This window comes from Manis pentadactyla, chromosome 10 (assembly GCF_030020395.1).
Source record: "Manis pentadactyla isolate mManPen7 chromosome 10, mManPen7.hap1, whole genome shotgun sequence".
Lineage (NCBI taxonomy): Eukaryota > Metazoa > Chordata > Mammalia > Pholidota > Manidae > Manis > Manis pentadactyla.
The window spans coordinates 96872585-96894381 of NC_080028.1; the positions used below are offsets into that span (position 1 = coordinate 96872585).

Here is a 21797-nt window from a genome sequence, read left to right on the forward strand (position 1 = left end):
TCAGCAGTGGAAGGAGCATAAACACGACACTGTGCCCTGCGAGTGGCCATGACAGGAAAGGCCAGGACCCCTGGAGCCTCATGTAGGAAGAGGTGAACAGGGTGGGCTTTGAGAGACACCCCATTGTTTGCAAAGTGGACAGGCTGCTGGGACTTCTCCAAAGGATTGGCAGGGGACAGGCATCTAAGTCCTGGACAAGGCGTCAGAGCTGGGCCACAGGTAACAGATCCCCAGGTAAATCAGAAAAATAGCAAGCATTTATTATGTGGTATCTATAGAGAGAAACACCAAGCTGTGCAGCATTCAGAGGAGCATTTGCTTTCTTTCTGCCCTCATGGTGGGAACAGGATGTTTTCAGAAAAAAATGACCAACAACAGGCATTATCTTATGCTAAGTGAATAACAGAGAGAATGCATTACAAGGGTTTAAGATAGGGTTGGAAAAGCCAGAAGAGGTTTTCTGTAGCAGATGAGCTGAGCCTGAATGTTCGGGATGATGTGGGAAGAAAGGCCTGCAGGAAAGGCCACAGGCATGTCTGGAGAGCAGCAGGCAGTCCAGCCAACTGGAGCAGACTTTGTCTTGGAGGGGACTGGGTGGGAAAGTTTGAGTTACTCTGCAAGCAGTGTGGAGCCACTGAATTTTTTTTTTTTTTGGAATGTTGAGGTTTTAATTTTTTTTTTTTAGAGGGCATCTCTCATATTTATTGATCAAATGGTTGTTAACAGTTAACAACAATAAAATTCTGTACAGGAGAATCAATGCACAATCATTAATCCACCCCAAGCCTAATTCTCATCAGTCTCCGATCTTCTGAAGCACAACGAACAAGTTCTTACATGGTGAACAAATTCTTAAATAGTGAATAAGTTCTTAGATGGTGAACAGTACAAGGGCAGTCATCACAGAAACTTTCAGTTTTGATCACGCATTATGAATTACAAACAATCAGGTCAGATATGAATATTCGCTTGATTTTTATACTTGATCTATATGTGAATCCCACATTTCTCCCTTATTATTATTATTATTATTTTTAATAAAATGCTGAAGTGGTAGGTAGATGCAAGACAAAGGCAGAAAACACAGTCTAGTGCTGTAAGAAAGACGATCAGGTGTGTGCCCACAGGCTAAGCACCAATCCAAGCCAGACAAGGGCAACAAAACATCCACGGATGCAGAAGACTTCTCTCAAAACAGGGGGGTTGAGGCTCCAAGCCCCACCTCTGCTGATCCCCAATTTCTCACCTGATGGCCCCCCCGCAACCACGCCCGTCTTAGGTTGTTCCTCCCTTGAGGAATCCCACCCGTCTCTGGCTAACCGCCACTTAATATTTTTAAGTAGAGGAATCTAATCATGTAAGTCAAGTTTTCCTAAGAGTTTTCACAAAAAGGAAGCTGAAAGAAACTTCTAAGAATACAAAGCTCTGGGCCCAACTTCCCAATGCTTGAAGCACTGCTTTCTCTCTGTTATCGCTATCAACCCTCTTTCCACACTGTCCACACTGCCTCTCTCTAATGGTTTATATCCATTCACGTGTCTTCTTGCTGCAAGTGACTGAAACCAGTCTGACCATCTAGGGCAGGAAAGGAGGAAAGGAGGTAATCAGCCGGGGTGAAGAGGTAAGGAGTGGGTCGGGCTCTCAGCACTCAACCTGCTCATCAGGTCTGGTTCTCTTAACTGCACACTTCCGCCCCCTACTGTTTAGCTTCATTCTCAGTTTTCTGTGGTGGCCCAAGCAGCAGTGTGCTCTTCTGACACGGTGACCCATCCTCCCAGGTCAGTCTTGAAGGAAAGGACTAGACTTTTTTCTACTAGTTCCAGCAAAAACCCTAACTACCTTAGGGGACTGAACTACCTTAGGGGACCCATCCGTCCTGGAGACAGTGTGGCCAAAGGGATGTGTTGTCATGGACAACCAGGCCTGTCATGGGCAGAGTACCTATGTTCTGGAAAGTAAGTCAGGACTGAAATTTTTATTTGTACAAGTTGAGAGTGCATAGCTCTAAATAACCTCTACCCCCTCCTCCTCCTCCTTCCCACAGCCCTGAAGCTGTTGGAACTATACGCCACATGGGATCCCAGATGGCCATGGAGAGTACTCAGGGCACAGTGCTAGACTGGCAGGCATACAGTTGGCCTCTGCGCTCCCTCCGCACACCAGCGGTCTCCCTGCACTCCGTGACCCAGGAGCTAGGGGACGTGGCCGAGGGCCCCAGATCATGGTGTTCTGGGCTGGGTGCCCACTTCACTGCTTTCCCTCCATCTTTATGTGATGATTGGCGGAGATCCAGGCAGCCATGGCTACACTATTGCCCTGGGAACCCCACACTCTGGTTGTCAACAAACTGGCCAACACCAACTACAAGGCTGAGTATGGCAGTGACTGGTTCACCCTCTGGGTGAACCAGCTCCTCCAAGCTGCCTTTGCTGACCTGTGTGGCCCTTGTGGACTCTTGAAAAATGACCTCCAGTCTGGCTCTGCCCGACAGCATCCACCCGGAGTGGTTCCTCATCTACAATGAAGTGGACTTCCTCCTCTCTTTTGTCTGCCCTACTGGAGTGCTTCTGCAGTTCCTGGGACATGGGGATGAAGGGCCTGGGGACTGGGACATGGTTTGAAGAGGACCGCGGCCATAATAGGACTTCTGGGTAAGAGCAGGTACCATCAACTTCTCTTGCCTGGAAGACTGCAATACCTTCCTCACTAGTCCAGCTGATTCTATTCTTGCCTCATGCCAAACCACTTCTCCCCTCAGAACAAGAGTGATTATTTTAAAACATAAATGAAACCATATCATTAGCCTGCTCAAAAGTCAAAGGCTTCTTTGTATAAATCCAAACCCCTTACCATGGTCCACTACCTGCATGATAGCCCCGCCTAACTGCAGCCTCATTTGCTTCCACTCCTCCTGGCACTCTGCACTACAAACCCATAGAATTCTTGCTGCTCAAGCAGGTCAAGCTTTCCCCCTCACCCTTAGGGCCTTTACATCTGCTGTTGCTGTGCCTGGAAGTCACCCCCCCACCCCGCCCCAGATCCTCTCTGGCCAGCTTTCTTCTCCTGCAGTTCTCTGATCAAACTCACCTCCTTGGAGGATCTTCCTAACCATCCTAAATAAAGCTCACCCTCCCATCCCAGCCCTCTTTCCCCTTCTTGCCTCCCCACCTTCTTTAATCACTAACCACAACCTGTAATTACTCGATCTATCTCTATTATTATTGCTCTTGTTTTCTTTTCTTTAAGGGGCAGGGAGTTTATCTAGCATGCTCACTGCTGTATCCCCATGACCTAGGCAGTGCTTGGGATACTGCAGGTGGTAAATAAATATTCACTGGATGAACGAATGAATCAAAGTCAGACGACTAAGGTATTACTTCCATGCCCTGCACCTTCTTTCAGCAACCTGTGTCCTCTGAAAAACAGGCAAAAGTGGCCCCTTGCTGTAGCTGCTGATTGTCACCTTCACATGATTAGCACTACTAATGCTTCACATTTACATTAGGGCAGTATTTTCAACGCAGTTGCCTGTTTTCATTTTGGACAACCCTCCCAAGAACATTCTTCCATTTTACTAGAGAGACCCCAAAAGATGGCACACGACTGAGCCCATCCTGGGTCCCAGTTTGGTTGTGGAAACAGTGACACTGGTGGTGGCAGAGGTAAGGGCACTCTGTCCTCACTGGAAAACCGGCCTCCGGAAAAGGCTGGAAACCACCGCCCAACTCCTCTGACTCGGCTGATTGGGGCCTGACCGTCAGTTCCTCGGCTGAGGGGCTTCCCTGACAGGAGCCTGGTCCCTCTTAGGGCTTGTAGGTGCACCGTGGGCTCCTTGTCTCCAACCATGGTATCCCGGCGGCTGTTCCCCGGACACTGTCTCTGGCTGCAAGACTTTTCTGACCACCCGAAAGGGGCCTCCGTGACCAGGCACGACCACGTCGGCCATGCCAAGGACTCTCTCCCGGCTTCGCTCCTGGGCCACAGGGTCTTCGCTCAGCACCTGCCACGAGTCTTCGTCTCCATCGCGTTCAAACACATCGCCCACCACCACCACGGTACCCAAGGCTGTGCCCGCCACCACCACGCTCACGTCGTGCTGGCCCCCATGGCCCGGCGTGGCCCACACCTCGAGCCCTGGCCCCAGCCGCAGGGGCCGCTCCTCACTTAGCCCGTGGGGGAGGTAGCGGCCCCCGGGAAGACAGAAGTCGTGCGACACCAGCAGGGCCGCCCCGGGAAACAGCCCCAGGTTCCCGATGTGATCCGAGTGTCCGTGGGTCCCCACCACTAGAGTCACGTCCCCGGGGTCCACGCCCTGCCCTGCCAGCGCCCCCAAGAGCGCCTCCCGAGCCCAGGGGCCCCCGGTGTCCACGAGGATAGGACCACGGGCCGCCTCCTCCAGGGCAGTCTTCGCCTCGTCCCCCTCGTACAAGGGTGCTCGGTGGCTGGAGGCCAGGGCCCCTACTTGGGGCAGAATAAGGGTCACGGAGCCGTCGGCGTACACTGCGCCTGCGACCCCGTCGGGCTCTGCGTAGCCCCGCAGCAGAACCACCACGGAGTAGGGATCGCCCGTCACCAGCAGAGGGGGCTCTCCGGGCAGCGCTTCAGTCCGCACCTGACTACTCATGGCCCGAGGGCGTCAGGTTCGGGAAAGGAAGCGGGGTTCTGGGAGATATCCAGTCCCTTCGGTTTCCCACACGCGCCCGGCCTCCGCCAAGTGGCACTTTCCAAGTCTGTTATTTGCCACGCCTCCCTTATCCCCTTAAGGTGGTATCGCCCTCAACTCCTTTTCGAAGATGGTGTGGCTCAACCTTCAGTCGACTTGAATCCACCCGGCCCTCAAGCGTCCTCGGCCCCGCCCGACGCTCCTCTTGCGTGGTCCTCACCCTCTAAAGGAAGTTTTTTACTTCATTCGCTCTCACCGGAGCCACTCTCTACCTTGCACGTAGTTTTATCACTTCCCTTTTGTCTTGTCTCCGACGGTAGAAGAGACAATGGGAAACCGTTGGAATTTTGCCCTCTGCGGGCTCCCGTAAGCCCAGGTATGGCGGCCGAAGAGGAACCACACGTTGAATTTTAATTCGGGCTCACTTTCGGGCATGCGCAGACAGCGACTACATGGACCCAAGCCTAAGAGGGTCTCAGCCCAGTGAACCCTGCCAGGCTGCTTGGGCTGCAAAGCGACTAAGGCCATTAGCTTTTAACAGGGCGGCGGCCAACGGCCCCCTTCTCTGAGCATTGCCATATCTGCCAGGTACAATTGTTTGAAACTAGCTTCGATATATATATTTATTTATTTAAATTTATTAGCGGTATAGAAAATTTGGCACCTGTGAAATTACATGGTGGACCCTCGGTGAAATTAATATGAAGTAGAGCAAGTATCCTCACCTAAATTAACAGCGTCCCATTCCCATCCACTGTCCTCTTGTTCCCAGTCGGTTGGCATGTAGCCTCCAAGGCGCAGGTAGTATATATAGACCGTAAAGAATGTCCATTCTGACTTTCTTGTAAGGGTATAAAAACAGACCCCAGAGTTAGAGTGACTTTCCCAAAGCCTATAGCTCTTGTGCCATTGCTGACCTCTGAGACATTTAAAAGGGAAGGCCTTCAATACTATCACCACTCACACCAGACAAGGGGCCAGATGTGTTGGGGCAGGGCTTTCACCTACTACTTCTACCTTGTTCCCTATACTCATGCCATGCTGCGCATCCAGGATCCTGGCTGAGATCAGATGGGAGAGAACAGCTACAAGCTCTGGGATGGGGTCACTCACACATATGCACACACACCCTTAAAGCTGTGGAGCAGGGAAAGCTCAGACTTAAGAAGGTTCTTTTCCATGGCTCCTGCCCCTCCTGGGGGCTCAAAGGCAACAGTCAAAGGTCCTCTGGGTCATGCTTGGGGTACCCTGCTATGTTGATTATCTCTTCCTCCCCTTCCTCCTCTTCCTCTTCTTCCTCTTCATTCTCCTGGTCTTGCTCCTCTGTGATCTTCTCCTTTCCATTCCAAGTTTCCTGTAGACATGCTAGGTTGGGTGAAAAGAAAATTTAGATATTGTCCTGGGGGTAGGAGACATTGTAGCCTGGCAGGAAAGGGGCCAGCTCACACTTACCAGTTTCAGCAGCTGAGAGCACATGACCTTCACAGAGAAAGTGCTGTAGGGGCTGCTCCTGATGGTGGAAGTACCAGTCTCCTATGACGTCTTCAAACTCCTCCAGCATTGTCTCACACTGATCAAGTGGAAGGGTGAGAAGGGTATCTGCTCTGCTGGGCTTTGCAAACCCTCCTCTCTGCATTACCCTCCCTGACCCCACCCCTTTTTGGAGAGGGCCAGGAGGTTAAACTTGGCTCACTAGATGTCTGTCCTCATTCATACAACAAACATTTACAAGCACCTACTCTGCCAAGTAGGTTATTAAAGTCTGAGTCTCAACTGCTTGCCTGTAAAGTGGGAAATGGAGTTGATAACTACCATGTGAGGTTGTGAGGATAAAATGAGGCTGAGGCTAAAAAATGTGGCCCTGAATGTGGCACATACTAGGTGCTCAGTAAGTGGAAGTGGATCTCATCACCTCTGTTATTCTTGATATGCTCTTGGGCCCACTTCAATCAATGGCAGAGCCCCTCACCGTGCCCACTTTCCCGGTCAGCAGAGGACCTCTCTGGGATCTAGCTCTGCCCCTCTCAGGTTCCCTTCTCACCTCCCTGGGCAGTGCAGAATCCTATCCTACCTGCTTCTTGAGAAATGTGACCTCCACGCTGGGCTCGTCCCACAGCTCCAGAGGGATTCCCAGATCCACCTTCACCCCCTTCTGCACCAGGCCTTTCAGCGTTGCCATGGTCTGACTCTGACCCTGAGAGATGGGGATTTGGGATCAGCCTAGCCAGCTGCCCCACCTCTGCCCTCCTCTTTCCCCCAGAGCAGCATTGTCAACAGGATGGCCTCACTAGGGATGAGCTCCATGAGGGTGTGGTGAAGGACTCTAGCTATAGGGAGGGAATACTCCAGATCTGGGGGGAGATGGGCCCCAGGAGAACACAAATCTTTGTTTCTGAGAAGTGGGATCCTGCCCTGGGGATGAGTCTGACCTTGGCATATCTCAGTGAGCCCTTGCGCTCAGCATGAACACTGTAATCCAGGATCCGCTCACATAGATTCTCTAAGGCCTCTTCCAGCCTCGTCTCTCTGTGGGAAGAGGGGGGACAAAGACTCCCTGGATACTGAGGGAGCTCCCACGGCTCCTTCGGGGGTTAGAAGCTGGAGGAGCACCAAGAAGGACTCACGAAATGCTGTAAGGGACATGTCTCTTCCTCTTGCCTGTGTCCAGCACCTGCCCCAGCTCCAGCACTTCTCGAGATCGGCCAGTGCGACTCAGCTCTTCCTGTAGCTCCAGGCTCAGCAGCTTACACACTGGATGTCCAAAGGGACGTGAAAGACAAACAACATGCCAAAAACTTGTTCCGAGGATGAGCGAGGCAGCAGCACATGATAGTTACAAATGCAGACTCTGGAGCCAGACTGGTGGGTTGGAACCCCAACTCAGCCATTTTGCTGTGTGACAGTCCTGCTGTGCCTCTGTTTCTTGCCTTCTAAAAATAGAGATAATTATATAGACTCCCTCATAGGGGTGTGGTGAGGATTAAATAAATCTATGCACCTGGCACATAATGAGCACTGTATAAGCATTTTCTGTTAATCTGCAGTTATTTATTGAGCTCCTGTATGTGCAACAGTAATACAGAGAGCAATAAAACCCACAATCCCTATCCATGGGACATCGCCAGTGTGGCTGGGGACAGATTAAAAAATGATAACAATATGGTGTGATGGACCCTACACTAAGGGTTGAGACCAAGAGACTTAATCTAATTAGAAAATGCAAAATTCATTCAACGGTCATTTACTGACTTCCTATTTGAGTTCCTTAAGCATGAGCAGTACCTAAAATGTCCTAGGCAGGCACTATACCAGGACCTGGGATACAGAGGTACTCTTCTTCTCTCCAGTGGCTTACACTATAGTAGAAAGTAACAGAAAAGGAAGAAGGCTTCCAAAGGAGGTGACATTTAAACTGGGTCTTGAATAACCAAATACAGAAGGGAAAGGGTCATTCCAGGCAAAGGGAAAAACAACACGCAAAAGCACAGAGGTGTAAGGGAAGGCAGCTCAGTGACCCCTGAGAAGTTCAGTGTGGCCAAAGCACAGGCACTTTGGGGATGGGAGCTGGCGTATGGCAATGTAAGAAAGGTTGGGGCCTTACAACAGAGAGACTTATATGCTATGCCAAAAATGTTGGTTACTGTCTGATCACTGCAGGAGGCCTGCAGATGTATTAACAGGACTGATGCTACTGGTCTGTTTAGAAAAATTGACGGGTGTCAGGGAGAAGAGAGGGGACACAAGTGAAAGGAGACGAGAGAGCAGGGCCAAGTCATTTACTGATATTGAAACGCAGTGTGGAGGGAGATGATAGCAAAAGAATCCAGGCTAGAAATTAAAGTCAAGAAAGGCAACAAGCTAGGGAAGCAGGGCAGTCAATGGCCCAGCTCTGAAGGGGCCCCTCCCAGCCGGCCCGACATGTGGTGCAACCACATGAGATGTGGTTGGTTGGAAAGTCCGTATGTTACACACCCTTCTTGTGTGGCCTCCTCCTTCATTTATGAGCTTCAAGGGCTGACTTATCCTCCTTCCCTCATGAGATCATAGGGCCTGTAATTTGGGAGCATCTATGCCTGGGTGGAGCAGAGGATCTTCACAGGTATAAGCCTCATGCCGCACTCCTGCTGGCTCCCCAGACTTAGTTGTAGTGGCATGGGACACACACACACACACACACTGAAGATGCTCAATAGAGTGGGAGATCCTGGGCAGATAGTCTATGAACCAAAATTCCCACAAACTATTAGGACCCAGCCTAGCAAAAAAGGCAGGCCCCCTCTGGAAGTCTCCTGGGAATTGTGATGCCATAGTTTTGGGGTCGCGCTATGTGTTCCCTCCCTTGACCCTGTTCGAATTCCGCCAGGCTCCACCAGAACGTCCCTTGGATCTTCAAGGACATCGAGTATATATGATCCACGGTCACACGGACTCACGTTCCATTTGGCCCGACAGGCGAAGGAGATGGGGCAAAGGGATGGGAATAGGGGCAACTCCCTTTGGATACCTTCGCATTTGCTGGGCAAGCGTTCTGTGTCATCGTCCTCCTCCTTCGCCGTCCCAGCCCAAGCGCCGTACACAGCCAGAATGAAAAGCAACATGCCCAACCGCACGGGTCCCATGACAAAGTGAAGTCCACAACCAACCACCCCTTGCTTTCAAACCAACTTCGGGAAGGCAGCGGGCCCTTTAAATTCTGAGGCAGTCGGCGGCAATTTTAATCCAGCCTGGCACGGAGGGCGCACGCGTAGTGAGGCCCGAAAGCGGGTGGGGCCTCTTCGCGCTCGAAGCTATCCCGCCACGGATTTGTGACGGCTCCTGAAGGTCCTGGCCGCCGGGTAGTGAAGGAATAAACTGAAGTAATTAAACGAGCAGTTGTGCTCCTTACACGCAGACACAGAAAAAGCATTTTTTTCCTTGTTTTAGGCCTTAAATTTAGGGGATTTATTCCGGTTCGGGGACGGAAAACAGTCACTTGCTCTCTGTCCCCACCAGGACCCGCTGTCGGGAGGGGGCGGGGCCAACATGGCGCCCAGCGCCGGGTGAGAGGCGCTTCGGCGGCGGTGAGAGACTTTCCCTGCACTGGGCTGTCGGCTGGCGGGGCGGGTCTGAGTGGTACCCGGGACTAGCCTCTTTGAAGGGCCCGTGTCGTGACTGGGAGGAGGACGATTGGTTGTGTGTACGTGCGCTTGGGGGCTCTGGGATGTTGAGGGGATGAGGTGGGCTCTCTGCGTCTTTCGCGCTGGTCCCATTGCGTGGGGACTTGGACCCGCTTCCTTGCTGGGGAAACCACCACACAGATCTAGCTCAAGTTAACCCTCTTCTGTGAAGCCTTCCCGCCAACTCCACTGATCTGAGGGGCCCCTGAGGCCATAGCGTGTTCTACGAATCTTTCCCGGCTGAGGGTACCGCAGGGTATTGCAGGATTAGTAGGAGTTTTCCAAAGAACTGGACACGACCGCTTCTTGAATACCCGGCTCCAGGCACGGAGTATGTGTTAAGTACAGGTGTTCCCTGCAGATAAAGCTCATAAAAATGGGGGAATGACCTAGGATGGCTTGAGAAGAACAAAATTCTCTTTCACCTCCATCTTCTCAGCCCTCCAGCCCGCTCCCACCTAAACCCCAGTCAGTCCCTTAACACTTTTGTTAGCCTTCCTAATGCCAGTTTCAAATGAGCCACATTTCTTTGGCCGCAAAGTAGATTCCAAGCTTGGGCTTATATCTTGTTCATCTTTATAATAGTGGTACTGGGTATTTATTGGGCATGTACATCACTAAGTCTTACAATTCATTCATTAATACAAGTATATATTGAGTGTCTCAGGCACCCATATGGGGTATTGTAATACACTGGTGAACACAACTAAGATCTTTGTACAGTGTGGGAAGGGGAGGCGTACTGGTGATAAACAAGAAATGATACAATATATATTAGCAGGTATTAAATACCAAGGGAAAAAAAGCAGAGTCGGGGTACAGTGTGATATTAATAGGTTGGCAGGAACAGGCAGCCAAGCTGACATCTGGGAAGAAACATTCCAGGCAGAAGTAACGGAGCAAAGGCCATAAAGCAAGAGCATGCCTGTCAGGTTTGAACAGCAAGGACAATGGGGCTGGATCAAGATGGAGAGGAAGGAAAAGAGGTCAGAGATGTAGTGGGGAGAGGGCAAATCATGCAGGGCCTTCTAAAGATCTTGGATTTTACTCTGTGGCAAACAGGGAGTCATTACAAGATTTTGAGCCAAGAAATGACACAGTCTGATTTATATTTTGACAGAATCACTTTTGCTGTGTTGGGATTAGAGGGAACAAGGGTGGAAGCAGGAAGACCTTCCCTGGAGGCTATTGAAGTCACCCAGGTAGATGATGACTTGGTCATGCACTGAGAATGGAGGAGTCAGGTTGGATCACCTGGTGGGTTTGATTTGAGGGCTCACATAAAGAATGAGTGCTTGGATGAATGGCATTGCCCTGAAGATGAGGAAAGCTGAGGCTGGAGCAGGTGGGGGAAATGCAGAGACAGTTTTAGAAGAGGTTTTGACATACAAATCTGGAATTAGGAAGAATGCTTGGGGCTTGGGGATATACATTTGGACATCATCAGCCTATAAACAATACTGAAAAGTGAGAATGGTTGAGGTCACTAAGGGAGTAAATATAGCTAGAGAAGACAATCAAGGACTGAGCATAGGACACCCTAACATCAGGCAGATAAGAGGAGGAGAACCAGTAAAGGAAACCCAGGGGTGGCCAGTGAGGCAGGAGGAAAACCAAGGGGAGATGGGGTGGCAGTGGAGTCAAAAGTATTTTCAGAAGGGAGTGGTCAGCAATGCTATGTGCTGCTGAGAGGTCAAGTAAGATAAGGATGGAGAGTGGACCTTGGATTTGGCAATGTGGAGTCATTGGTGACCTTGAGTGGTTTCAGAGACCTAATGGGGTCCTAAATGGAATAGGTTCAAGGGAGGAGCAGAGTTAGAAACGGAGTTACAACAATTCTTAGGGGGTTTTGTTGCAAGGAGGAGCCATGAAAGTGCACAGCTTGTAGAAGAAGGGAAGTGAAGAAAATATTTTTTTTAAGTTTTCTAATTGCAAAATGCACATAACATAAAACTTACTGTCTTAACCATTTTTAAATGTACAGCTCGGTGACCTTAAGTACATACTACTGTGTGCAACCATCACCACCATCCATCTCCAAAACTCTTTTCATGTAAAACAAACTGTAGCTATTAAATAGTAACTCCCATTCTCTCCTCCCACATCTCCAGGCAATCACCGCCCTACTGTCCAATGCTGTGAATGTGGCTCCTCTAAAAACATCACATAAGTGCAATCCTATAGTCCTTGTCCTTTTGTGACTGGCTTATTCCACTCAGCATAGTGTCCTCAAGGCTCATCCATGTGGTAGCCGGTGTCAGAATCTTTCCTTTTTAAGGTGGAATAATATTCCAATGTATGGATAGATCAGTTTTAAGATGGGAGAAATATAACTGCATTTTGTAGGCTGATGGAATGATCTGGTAGGGTGAGAAACTGACAGTGATGCAGGGAGATGGGAAAAATGCTGGAGTGATGCTTGAGTTGGTGAAGGACATGAATAGTTGCTGTACAGTTACAGGTGGGAAGGTAGGGTACAGGGACGTTGGTGCTGCTAGAGAGGAAGGTGTGGTGGTGGGAGTCCAGAGGTCTCTTCTGACGGCTGAAAGTGAGGAAGGTTTCCCATCAGACAGAGGGAGACCCAGGGCTCTGAGGTGTAGCGTGATAGTCTGACAGCACCAGGGACCCACTTGAGGTTTGTGACCATGAGTTCAAAGTGAGAACTGGTCAAGAGGATTGTGCATTTTCTCATCACATTCAATTATATGTAGGCTCAGAGTGGGAGGGTTGTATTGTATTTTTGTCACACATGAATAATGATGCAGGAAGGGGCAAGAGAGATGAAGGTGCAAAACTACCTTCAAAAAAGGCATTTTCCACATTTTATAGGAAGAAGCCCAAAGCAGGGAAAGTGGAAATAATCTGCCCAAATAACAAGGCCTGGTTGTGCCAGGGCTGGGATTTAAATTGAGGGCCACGTTCGTTCTACTATACCTCACTCGTACAGGGCCTGGCACAGAATCAGAGCTCAAACTGTGTTGACTTGGATCAGATTGCCACCTCCTTCTCTTACACCTGGTGCTGACTTGTGGAGATGGACAGAGACCTTCCCTCTCTGCAGCCACACTGTCCTCCGTGTTGTGGCCTCTCCTGACAGGACAGCCTCTCTCCTTTGGGTCTCATGTTTCTTTTTTCTCTTCTGCTCATCCCATCCCCCTGCCAGGGTCTCCAGCGCTCCACCCCGGGGTATCATCCTTTGGGGGAGGGCCTGCAGGGGCTCCAGAATGGCTGAGGAGAAGAAGCTGAAGCTCAGCAATACCGTGCTGCCCTCGGAGTCGATGAAGGTGGTGGCTGAGTCGATGGGTATCGCTCAGATTCAGGAGGAGACCTGCCAGCTGCTGACAGATGAGGTCAGCTACCGCATCAAGGAGATTGCCCAGGTAGCCCAGCCCGCACGGTGCAGACAGTGCCGCCCAGGCCCCTTCTGCCTCCAGGTCTTGGGCTGACGTGTGTTCTCCTACCCGCAGGATGCCTTAAAGTTCATGCACATGGGGAAGCGGCAGAAGCTTACCACCAGTGATATTGATTATGCGCTGAAGCTCAAGAATGTTGAGGTGATGGGGACGCAGGCACCTCCCAGACCTGCATTTGCCTGAGCCACACCTCTGCAAGTTCCGTTCTCATCTATGTCTCTCTCCCGGTACAGCCACTCTATGGCTTCCATGCTCAGGAGTTCATTCCTTTCCGGTTTGCCTCTGGTGGGGGTCGGGAGCTTTACTTCTATGAGGAGAAGGAGATCGACCTGAGCGACATCATCAATACCCCTCTGCCCCGGGTGCCCCTGGATGTCTGCCTCAAAGGTTGGAGTGGCGAGCAGGGTGGTGGGAGGAGGGGAAACATATATGGGCTTGAGGAAGCTCAGGCTGAGGAGACCCTCAGTGTGAGATTCTGGGGAGCTGCAGGAGGTGGAACAGGAAGGAAGGCACTCTTGCCTAGCGTGGAGTGACCCCCTTGTGTCCTTGTCCAGCAATCCAACCTGACAATTCCTTCCTTCCTCACAGCTCACTGGTTGAGCATTGAAGGCTGCCAGCCAGCTATACCAGAGAATCCACCCCCAGGTAACCTCCATGGCCAGAACCCACTCCTCTCTGTTCACCTCTCCTCCTTCCCTTACATCTGCTGCCATGCTCATCACTCCTGCTGTGACTGCTGTCCCACCAGCTCCGAAGGAGCAGCAGAAGGCAGAGGCCACAGAACCCCTGAAATCAGCAAAGCCAGGCCAGGAGGAAGACAGCCCCTTGAAAGGCAAAGGTCAAGGGGCTGCTCCAGCCGACGGCAAAGGTCAGCACTGCCAGGCCAGGCCTCTTCTGGCTCTTGCCACGAAGCCAGATGTCTCGTGTGAAGCTGGGGAGGTCAGGGCAGGGCCTGAGACCTGAGGCCAGAGAGCTCCAGGAAGGAGCAAGAAGCCTGAGAGGAAGCTGGGGCTCCTGGGCCCAGGGAGAGGAGGGGTTAAGGCATGTCCCTGGCATGCCCACACTGACCAGCTTTGTCTCATACTGATGCCTCTTCGGGAGCTTTCTTTTGCAAACCCATCTTCCCAATTCACACAGGGAAAGAGAAGAAGGCACCACCCCTGCTGGAGGGGGCGCCTTTGCGACTGAAGCCGCGAAGTATCCACGAGTTGTCTGTGGAGCAGCAGCTGTACTATAAGGAGATCACTGAGGCCTGCGTGGGGTCATGCGAGGCCAAGAGAGCGGTGAGACCCCACCATATTGCTGTCCCCCAGATTCTTTTCTCACAGGCCCTGCAAATCCCTCCCATCTCTGCCCCCACATCACCCGCTCCCACCTCCCGCAGGAGGCTCTGCAGAGCATTGCCACGGACCCAGGGCTCTATCAGATGCTGCCGCGCTTCAGCACCTTCATCTCGGAGGGGGTGAGCAGATTCAGGAAGGCCAGGACCTAGGATGAGGTTGCAGGGGGTGAGGTGGTGGCAGGGGGAGCTCACGGGAGGGATCTCACTAACCCCCTCCTGCTTCCTTCCCTCAGGTTCGTGTGAACGTGGTGCAGAACAACCTGGCCCTGCTCATCTATCTGATGCGCATGGTGAAGGCCCTGATGGATAACCCTACACTGTATCTAGAAAAATACGTGCGTGGTCCTGCCTGCCCCCCACCCCCCATCCCAGGGAATCTCGCTGCCACCAACAGGAAGCCCTTCATCAGAATTAGCTGACTTACCACTTCTCCTTTAGGTGCATGAGTTGATTCCAGCAGTGATGACCTGCATTGTAAGCAGACAGCTGTGCCTGCGGCCAGATGTGGACAACCACTGGGCACTCCGAGACTTTGCAGCCCGCCTGGTAGCCCAGATTTGCAAGCATTTCAGCACCACCACTAACAACATCCAGTCCCGGATCACCAAGACCTTCACCAAGGTGAGCACAAGTATCAGGTGTTCCACATCCCTACCCTAGGGTTGTCACCAGGACAGTGAGCTTCACCCAAACCAGTGGTGGGTCAGTTGTGGATAGAGGAAAATGACACTGAAATTGAGGGGTTGGAGGGACTGGGCTTAGCCACATCTGTAACAGCTGGCCCATGAGTGCATTGACGAGCCTTTCAGAAAGTCCCCTTCATCTGGGTTTATTTTTCATCCTCTTACAGAGCTGGGTGGATGAGAAGACTCCATGGACAACACGTTACGGCTCCATTGCAGGCCTGGCAGAGCTGGGACATGATGTGAGGCCCTAGTGGTGGGAGGCAGCTTTCAAGGAGGGGAGGCTTTGTGGCTCATAGAACGCAATGACTCCCACCTGGGAGACGAGGTGGTTACCTCAAGGCCTCAGCTTCTCTTTCTTTCCAACAGGTAATTAAGACTCTGATTCTGCCACGGCTGCAGCAGGAGGGGGAAAGGATCCGCGGTGTCCTGGACGGCCCTGTACTGAGCAACATTGACCGCATTGGAGCTGACCACGTGCAGAGCCTCCTCTTGGTGACCAGAGCCCCCCCACCCCACCCGCCCTCCACCACAGGCACAATGTTCAGGAAGCGTATGGTGCCTTTATTTACTTCTTCCGTCTGTCTTGGATATCCAGAGTCCAGTACTGTTTTACAGGTGGAAAGACAGACCTCAAGCTGTTAAGTAAGAAATCAGAGGTTGTCACTTTCAGCCTGTGACTTCTAGACTGCACTGTCCTCCCTCCCCTGCCAGGCCTCTGCCTTGCTCTGTGGCCCATTCTGTGCAAGGCAGACACCCTGTGGACCAGCTGCCCCTTAGATGTCACCAGTGTATCCAGCAAGAGCTCCCACACCAGCTGGTGCCTGAGAAAAACCACAGCATTCCTCACACACTGATAGCCCAGCAGACTGGCCCCCAGCAGGGCCATCCTAAGATAACCAGCAGTGTCCTTTTCCACCCCTTCCCCATCACACTTGTGCGGGTGCCAGCCCTTCCTCAGCAGGCACCTCTGCCTTCTCTGCAGAAACACTGTGCCCCTGTTCTGGCAAAGCTGCGTCCACCACCTGACAATCAGGATGCTTACCGGGCTGAATTTGGGTCCCTTGGGCCCCTCCTCTGCTCCCATGTGGTCAAGGCCCGGGCCCAGGCTGCTCTGCAGGCTCAGCAGGTCAACAGGACCACTCTGACCATCACACAGGTCAGTGACTGCGGGAGGAGGGCAGGTGAGCCAGTAGAGAGGAGGGGTGAGGTGAAATGAAGAAAAATAGGGGTGGGATGGAGCCGAGGTTCCCTTCAGAGTGCAGACTCAAAGACACGAGCACACTTTAAAACACAGGGCCCCTGGGTCAGCCATCTTGGGGAAGTCTGGGCCTCCCAAGTAAATGGAGACCCACCTGAGGACAAGCCCTGCTTTTTCTTTGACGTTGACATCTTTTTGCCTTTTCTTCCCACAGCCCCGGCCCACACTGACCCTCTCACAGGCCCCCCAGCCTGGCCCTAGGACCCCTGGCTTGCTAAAGGTCCCTGGCTCCATTGCGCTGCCCGTCCAGACACTGGTGTCTGCGCGTGCTGCTGCCCCGCCTCAGCCTTCCCCTCCTCCAACCAAGTTTATCGTAATGTCATCGTCCTCTAGTGCCTCATCCACCCAACAGGTACATGGAACCGTGTGGGACCAGGGGTGGTGAGGAGCATGTCACCATGCTGCCCCAAGGGGCCTGGGTTATGCAGAGCATTCTAGGGAGCCACACACTGGAGTCACCTCAGGGGCCAAAGACAGGAGCTGAAAGAGCCACCTCCCAGGGACTTGAAAGGCTATAGCTGCTCATTGTGAGCAAGGCTCTCAAACTGACAGCAGCCTACAGGCTCCTGAGGTTGGGAACTGGTTGTTCCCTGGTTGGAGCAAATGAAGGATTCCCCCAAGCCTGGGGAATGGAGGGTGCAAGGCAACTGGCACGGTCTTCCCTCTTTGCCCAGGTCCTGTCCCTCAGCACCTCAGCCCCTGGCTCAGGCTCCACCACTACCTCTCCCGTCACCACCACAGTCCCCAGCGTGCAGCCCATTGTCAAGCTGGTCTCCACTGCCACAACCACAGCTCCCAGCACTGCTCCCTCTGGCCCCGGCAGCGTCCAGAAGTACATCGTTGTCTCTCTTCCCACAGCAGGGGAGGGCAAAGGAGGCCCCACATCCCATCCTTCTCCAGCCCCGCCCCCAGCCTCCGCCCCCTCCCCGCTTGGGAGCAGTGCCCTCTGTGGGGGGAAGCAAGAAGCCGGGGATAGCCCCCCTCCAGCTCCAGGGACTCCAAAAGCTAATGGCTCCCAGCCTCCTGGGTCTGGCTCCCCTCAGCCTGCGCCTTGATGCTGTTGCACATCTGCCAAACGTACCCCCCAGGAATCACACTCGCTGGAGGAAGTAACAATCTGCTTCCCCCGTGTTAACTTTTTTAGATATTGTACAGCCAGTTCCTCAGAATAAAAGTTTGGTTTGTAAGTTCTGATCCATCTCAGTCCTTCCTGTGTCAGTTACACACAAGGATCCTCAGGACTCAGGACCCTTCCAGCCAGATCTGGAGCTGCAGGCCAGAAGGCTGGAAGAGAGCACAGTCCTCCCATTCCACAGACCACTGCTTGCCACCCGGCCCTTGTACGGGAGCCTCAGATCCGAATGACATAGGCGTCGCTGTGGCTCAGGTGTCGCACCCACTTGTGGGGGTTGGTGTTGCCGCACGGTCTGAATGCCAGCCTGAGGAAGCGGACCTGGAGGCCAGAGCATGTGTGCCGGGGAAGTTCAAAGGAGAGGCTGGCAGGGCCCAGTCCCAGAGGAGGGGCTGCGGTGGAGGGCCCTTGGCGAGTAAGTCCAGGGAGGCCTGGCACATCCATCTGAGGGGCAGAGGCAGGGGTTGGGTGTTGAAGGCACAGAGAGGAAAAAGGCCCAGGAAGCTAACCACAGCGATGAGCTGTGTGAGGAGGGCTGGGTCGGGGCTGACAACAGTGGCTGGGTGGGGAGCAGCTTAGAAAATTGGCAGCTGATACCTGGAAAAGGCCTGAGAGCTGAGAGCCCCCCTGCACCCGAGGCAGATCCCAGTGAAGGGCTCCATCCCCCAGCTCTGCCTTCTGCTCTGGGCTGCTCAGCTCCTGCGATAAGCTGGAGTTTGGAGAGAAAAAAGTGCTGTGCTCAACCCCTGCCTTTCTCGGGCAGGCCAGTTTCTCCCCACAGCTGACACCTCCTCCCCAGTGCTATTAGGAAGCTGGCAAAACCACCCAGGCTCCTGCCCCGTGGTGCACCCATGCTAACCTGACCACCCCTCGAGGCAGGGGCAGGTGCACCCTGACGTTGAGAGCTTGGCTGCAAAGAAGAAAGGAGGACTCAGCCCCAGGAAGGTGGTGACTTGCCCCCACTCTTCATTAATGTCACAAGTAGAATTCAGCACAAGTGCCACCCCAGCCCCTTCCCAACCTCTGGAACTTCTAACTAAACCGATTCTGAAGCTGCTAAAGGCGAAAGCAACAGGCATCTGAGCCCTGTCTCCCACTGTATACAGCTGAACTCGGCTTGGCTACCCGACTCTTACCTCTTTGGGGGCAGGTCACATCTTAACTTCAGATAAACCTGGAGCCTGGGTAGGAGGGTACAGTACTGTTATTCACGCCACAGTCTACCGACATCTAACCGCACCCCCCCAAGGCCTCCACATGTGGCTGAGTAGTTTGTGCCCCAAGAAGAAGAGAGGGGCTGAAATCCAGGCCAACCCAACTGGCATTCATGGGGCTCAGTCCACAGGGTGGGGAGAATGCCTTTTTCTGACTATGCCGTTATACCACCACCACCACCACCACCACCAATCTTCCACAGTGAGTCTAGGGAAACTGTGTGTATTGGTCGGTGTTCCAGAGAAGTTCTAGAACAGGGGAAATGGTCTCACCTGCCTAAGCCTCGTTCCCACTGCACAGAGGGAAAGAGCCGAAAGGGGAGAGGGGAGGGGAGGTCATCTGAGAGTTGGTACCGCATCACAGTCAGCTGAGACAGAGAGGAACCGAGCTCAGTTTGGTCTCTCTCCTTACACCTGAGCTGCCTCCCTTCCCCAGAAGTACATCGTCTTCTGTACATGCTGGATGGAACATGTTTGGCCGGCCTGATGCTAACCTCACCCTGAGGCGGCTGCAAGCGGAGGATTCGATGAGTCTCAAATTCATCCAGACGCACTGAGCTGTGAAATGAGACCTCATCCACCCGAATTCCAGGCCCATAACCTAGAAAAGAGGGAAAAACTCTCCCAATCCATATTTCGGAAGAGAAGAGCAGGGGGTGGAGGGAAGAATCTGTCTCTAACATCACTCCATGCAACCTGCAGCGGTGACCTACACCTAGCAGAAAAAGACCCACGGCCCTCACCTCTCAGTTCTGACTTGCCCACACAAAATTCTTCTGTCAAGCCAATGCGCATTTCTGTCAGAGAAAAGAACATCAGAAAAGGCCACCAAATACCACCATATATGCCACCAAGGAGCCTGTCCCAAACCCCACCCTGAGGCCAGCCTGCAGATTTCTCTCACCAGAGCCGCTGGGAAGAAAGCTCTTGAGTCGGATCTCTCCCTGCACGTCCACCTTCAGTAGCGAACCCTGAGAGTGGCAGGGAGGTTAACGCCCATAGGTGACCTCCCTGACATGCTTCCCAAATGCCATCTGTCTTTAGCTCCAGGGCGGGGTCCAAACTTACATTTGATGCCATCAGTACAGACAATCTCTCGACCACATCCAGAAACACTTCATTCTTTTGGCTCTGAGGACAAGAGGGGATTTGGGTGGTTGGAGGCTGCACGGCCTGTGTGCTACAATGGACAAGCAGAAAGGACAGGGCAGTGGTGGCTAGGGCCCTGGAGTGGGAACATGGGGGTAAGGAAGGGGATTATTATCCACATCTAGGGGAGGTGGAAAGATACACCAGGATCTTGGACTCTGGGATCCCAGGAAAAAAATCAGAGGGTCTGAACTTGTAAATCTCTCCATCACCTGGTCAGAGCGGCTGGACAGGACGGGGCGGCTGGCTGCACTGCTGGGGGCCACTTTGCTCTGTTGTGTCTCTGCCCCAAACTGCAAAGCACCCAATGCAATCAATCCTCAGGTTTGACATGCCCTGTGAACCCTCCTTCTCCCTCCATCTTCTGCTTTCCAGAGACTGACCAGGCCAACACTGCTGAGGTCAAAGAGGCTGAAGGGCTTGCTGACCACAGCCTCCGTCTGGATGAAGTTCCTCAGCATCTCTGTGGATGTCGTCTGTATGTAGCCATAGTCCTATGGGTGGAGGGTGAACAGCCTTAGGGTGGTCAGTGGAAGGATGGGTGAAAATGAGTGGACTTTGCTTCCCACGGGACATATCATCAGGGAGCGGACAGTGAGAGAAATCCTTGGACCTCACCAGCACTTCATCCAGGAGTTCATAGACAAGAGCCACGTTTCGGGAGATGGTCCCCTCTCCCAGGGAGCCACAGTAATCGCCCAGGAGAGTAGCTAGCCTGAGGAGACAGGGCAGAGTGTGCATATCCCTTCCTCTCTGCCCCCCACACCCAGGTGCCTGGCCCTGCCCTCCTCACCGGGAAAGCAGCTCCAGGAGGCTGAAGGGAGAAACGTTTTCTGAAGTCGTGGCCACCAAATAGAGGCCGCTGTGCCTGATGTGAATGAAATGACGATCACCGTGGTGCTGAGGCAGAGGCGGGGGAAAAGCGTTAGGAAGAGAGAGTTGCTGTGATTAAGGGCCCGTGAAACTTGGGGTTGTATCCTGAGTTCCCAACTCGCTGGCAGTGTGACTTTCAGCGAGATATTAAACACCCCCACCTTCCTGATGTGATAAGTGGAGTTCACAACAGCACCCACCCCAGAGGTGTTGAGGACTGAGATCTGTGAGGAGCTTTGTTTGCTGTATTACTAGCATTCAGTAAACTTGCGCTGATACTATCTGAATGTACCCACCAAGTGGAAAACAGTCCTGGGAGGAAGGAGGCGCCCCTGTTCCTGCCCGCGAGGCGCACCCCCCAGTGATACACGCCCCCCAACCCCGCAAGTGGTTACCATGACAACCGGGGACTCATCTCCAGGCAGTCCCGTCAGCTTCCGGTAGAAGAGCTCGGCTACATCGCGGCCGCCACTGTCCCCGCGGACTGACCGGGTGAAAGGACAGCTAAGGAGCCGGCGACACAGGCTGGCTCCGGGGCACTACTTCCTCCCAGCCCCTCCCCACCGTCCCGCGGGTCAAGGATACAGTCCTTGTAGATGAGAGGGTCCCCCTTGGAGGACAGAATGAAGAACTGGGAAATCATGGCCGCTCTGGCGAGCAAAAAAGGAGATGGCGAAGGCCCCGCCCTGCGGCCCCGGAACAAAAGGACGCGCGCTGGCTGGCCCTTTAAGAGCGACGCGCCTCCGCCCCTCCAGCTCAGACCGCGGGAAACCCGGCACCTTGCCCACCCCGCCCAGCCCTTCCCTCCCGGGGCTTGCGCCGCTTCTCCATCATTCAGCCCTAGCTCGCCCGCTGAGTGGCGAAGGCTGGGGCCTGCGGGGAGTGGGCGGTGCGGAATGGCTCCTCCCCGA

At 53.0% G+C, this 21797-nt stretch overlaps 4 protein-coding genes and 1 long non-coding RNA gene across 7 annotated transcripts; 1 reads left to right on the top strand and 4 right to left on the bottom strand.

Moving 5' to 3' along the window:
- Nucleotides 1-235: 235 nt before the first annotated feature.
- MBLAC1 (metallo-beta-lactamase domain containing 1) lies at nt 236-4942 on the bottom strand. Its single transcript, XM_036904668.2, is given in 2 exon segments — nt 236-3868; nt 3870-4942. Coding segments are annotated over 2 exon segments (1089 nt in total). The 5' UTR covers nt 4625-4942; the 3' UTR covers nt 236-3534.
- A 330-nt stretch (nt 4943-5272) lies between these two features.
- On the bottom strand, nt 5273-9408 carry CNPY4 (canopy FGF signaling regulator 4). Its single transcript, XM_036904669.2, has 6 exons — nt 9168-9408; nt 7288-7414; nt 7093-7189; nt 6735-6857; nt 6116-6233; nt 5273-6028 (listed from the first exon to the last, which is right to left on the bottom strand). The coding sequence occupies exons 1-6, from the start codon at nt 9280-9282 to the stop codon at nt 5880-5882; spliced, it is 729 nt and encodes a 242-aa protein (XP_036760564.2). The 5' UTR covers nt 9283-9408; the 3' UTR covers nt 5273-5879.
- Nucleotides 9409-12702: 3294 nt separating this feature from the next.
- On the bottom strand, nt 12703-15148 carry LOC130679169 (uncharacterized). Its single transcript, XR_008992209.1, has 2 exons — nt 14999-15148; nt 12703-13539 (listed from the first exon to the last, which is right to left on the bottom strand). It is a non-coding gene; the product is annotated as an uncharacterized LOC130679169 (long non-coding RNA).
- Nucleotides 13019-17709, top strand: TAF6 (TATA-box binding protein associated factor 6). The gene is made up of 14 exons (XM_036904676.2): nt 13019-13199; nt 13287-13373; nt 13466-13619; nt 13821-13877; nt 13981-14100; nt 14370-14515; nt 14617-14694; nt 14808-14909; nt 15013-15195; nt 15425-15499; nt 15627-15752; nt 16243-16416; nt 16673-16870; nt 17193-17709. The coding sequence occupies exons 1-14, from the start codon at nt 13044-13046 to the stop codon at nt 17571-17573; spliced, it is 2037 nt and encodes a 678-aa protein (XP_036760571.1). The 5' UTR covers nt 13019-13043; the 3' UTR covers nt 17574-17709.
- Nucleotides 17646-21686, bottom strand: AP4M1 (adaptor related protein complex 4 subunit mu 1). 3 transcript variants are annotated; one of them, XM_036904679.2, is made up of 15 exons: nt 21472-21686; nt 21282-21370; nt 20807-20881; nt 20632-20728; nt 20397-20507; nt 20226-20306; nt 19933-19995; nt 19769-19835; nt 19608-19661; nt 19359-19465; nt 19138-19232; nt 18787-18831; nt 18510-18560; nt 18248-18359; nt 17646-18094 (listed from the first exon to the last, which is right to left on the bottom strand). In XM_036904679.2, the coding sequence occupies exons 2-15, from the start codon at nt 21299-21301 to the stop codon at nt 17870-17872; spliced, it is 1203 nt and encodes a 400-aa protein (XP_036760574.1). In that variant the 5' UTR covers nt 21302-21370; nt 21472-21686; the 3' UTR covers nt 17646-17869. The 3 variants fall into 3 exon arrangements, with proteins under 3 accessions (XP_036760574.1, XP_036760575.1, XP_036760573.1); XM_036904680.2 differs by having other exon boundaries at nt 20807-20913; XM_036904678.2 differs by lacking the exon at nt 19608-19661 and having other exon boundaries at nt 20807-20913.
- Between the last annotated feature and the right edge of the window lie 111 nt (nt 21687-21797).

What these genes read in the sequence shown, in the direction of transcription:
- TAF6 (XM_036904676.2), top strand. Translation starts at nt 13,044, where the DNA reads ATGGCTGAGGAGAAGAAGCTGAAGCTCAGCAATACCGTGCTGCCCTCG. An exon ending in TGAAGCTCAAGAATGTTGAG is followed by an intron (nt 13,374 to 13,465) that starts GTGATGGGGACG and finishes CTCCCGGTACAG; the next exon opens with CCACTCTATGGCTTCCATGC. An exon ending in GTGCCTCATCCACCCAACAG is followed by an intron (nt 16,871 to 17,192) that starts GTACATGGAACC and finishes CTCTTTGCCCAG; the next exon opens with GTCCTGTCCCTCAGCACCTC.
- CNPY4 (XM_036904669.2), bottom strand. Translation starts at nt 9,282, where the DNA reads ATGGGACCCGTGCGGTTGGGCATGTTGCTTTTCATTCTGGCTGTGTAC. An exon ending in GCTCACTGAGATATGCCAAG is followed by an intron (nt 6,858 to 7,092) that starts GTCAGACTCATC and finishes CCCATCTCTCAG; the next exon opens with GGTCAGAGTCAGACCATGGC. An exon ending in GCTCTCAGCTGCTGAAACTG is followed by an intron (nt 6,029 to 6,115) that starts GTAAGTGTGAGC and finishes CACCCAACCTAG; the next exon opens with CATGTCTACAGGAAACTTGG.
- AP4M1 (XM_036904680.2), bottom strand. Translation starts at nt 21,529, where the DNA reads ATGATTTCCCAGTTCTTCATTCTGTCCTCCAAGGGGGACCCTCTCATC. An exon ending in CCCTCTCATCTACAAGGACT is followed by an intron (nt 21,371 to 21,471) that starts GTATCCTTGACC and finishes TCACCCGGTCAG; the next exon opens with TCCGCGGGGACAGTGGCGGC. An exon ending in ACCTCAGCAGTGTTGGCCTG is followed by an intron (nt 20,307 to 20,396) that starts GTCAGTCTCTGG and finishes GGTGCTTTGCAG; the next exon opens with TTTGGGGCAGAGACACAACA.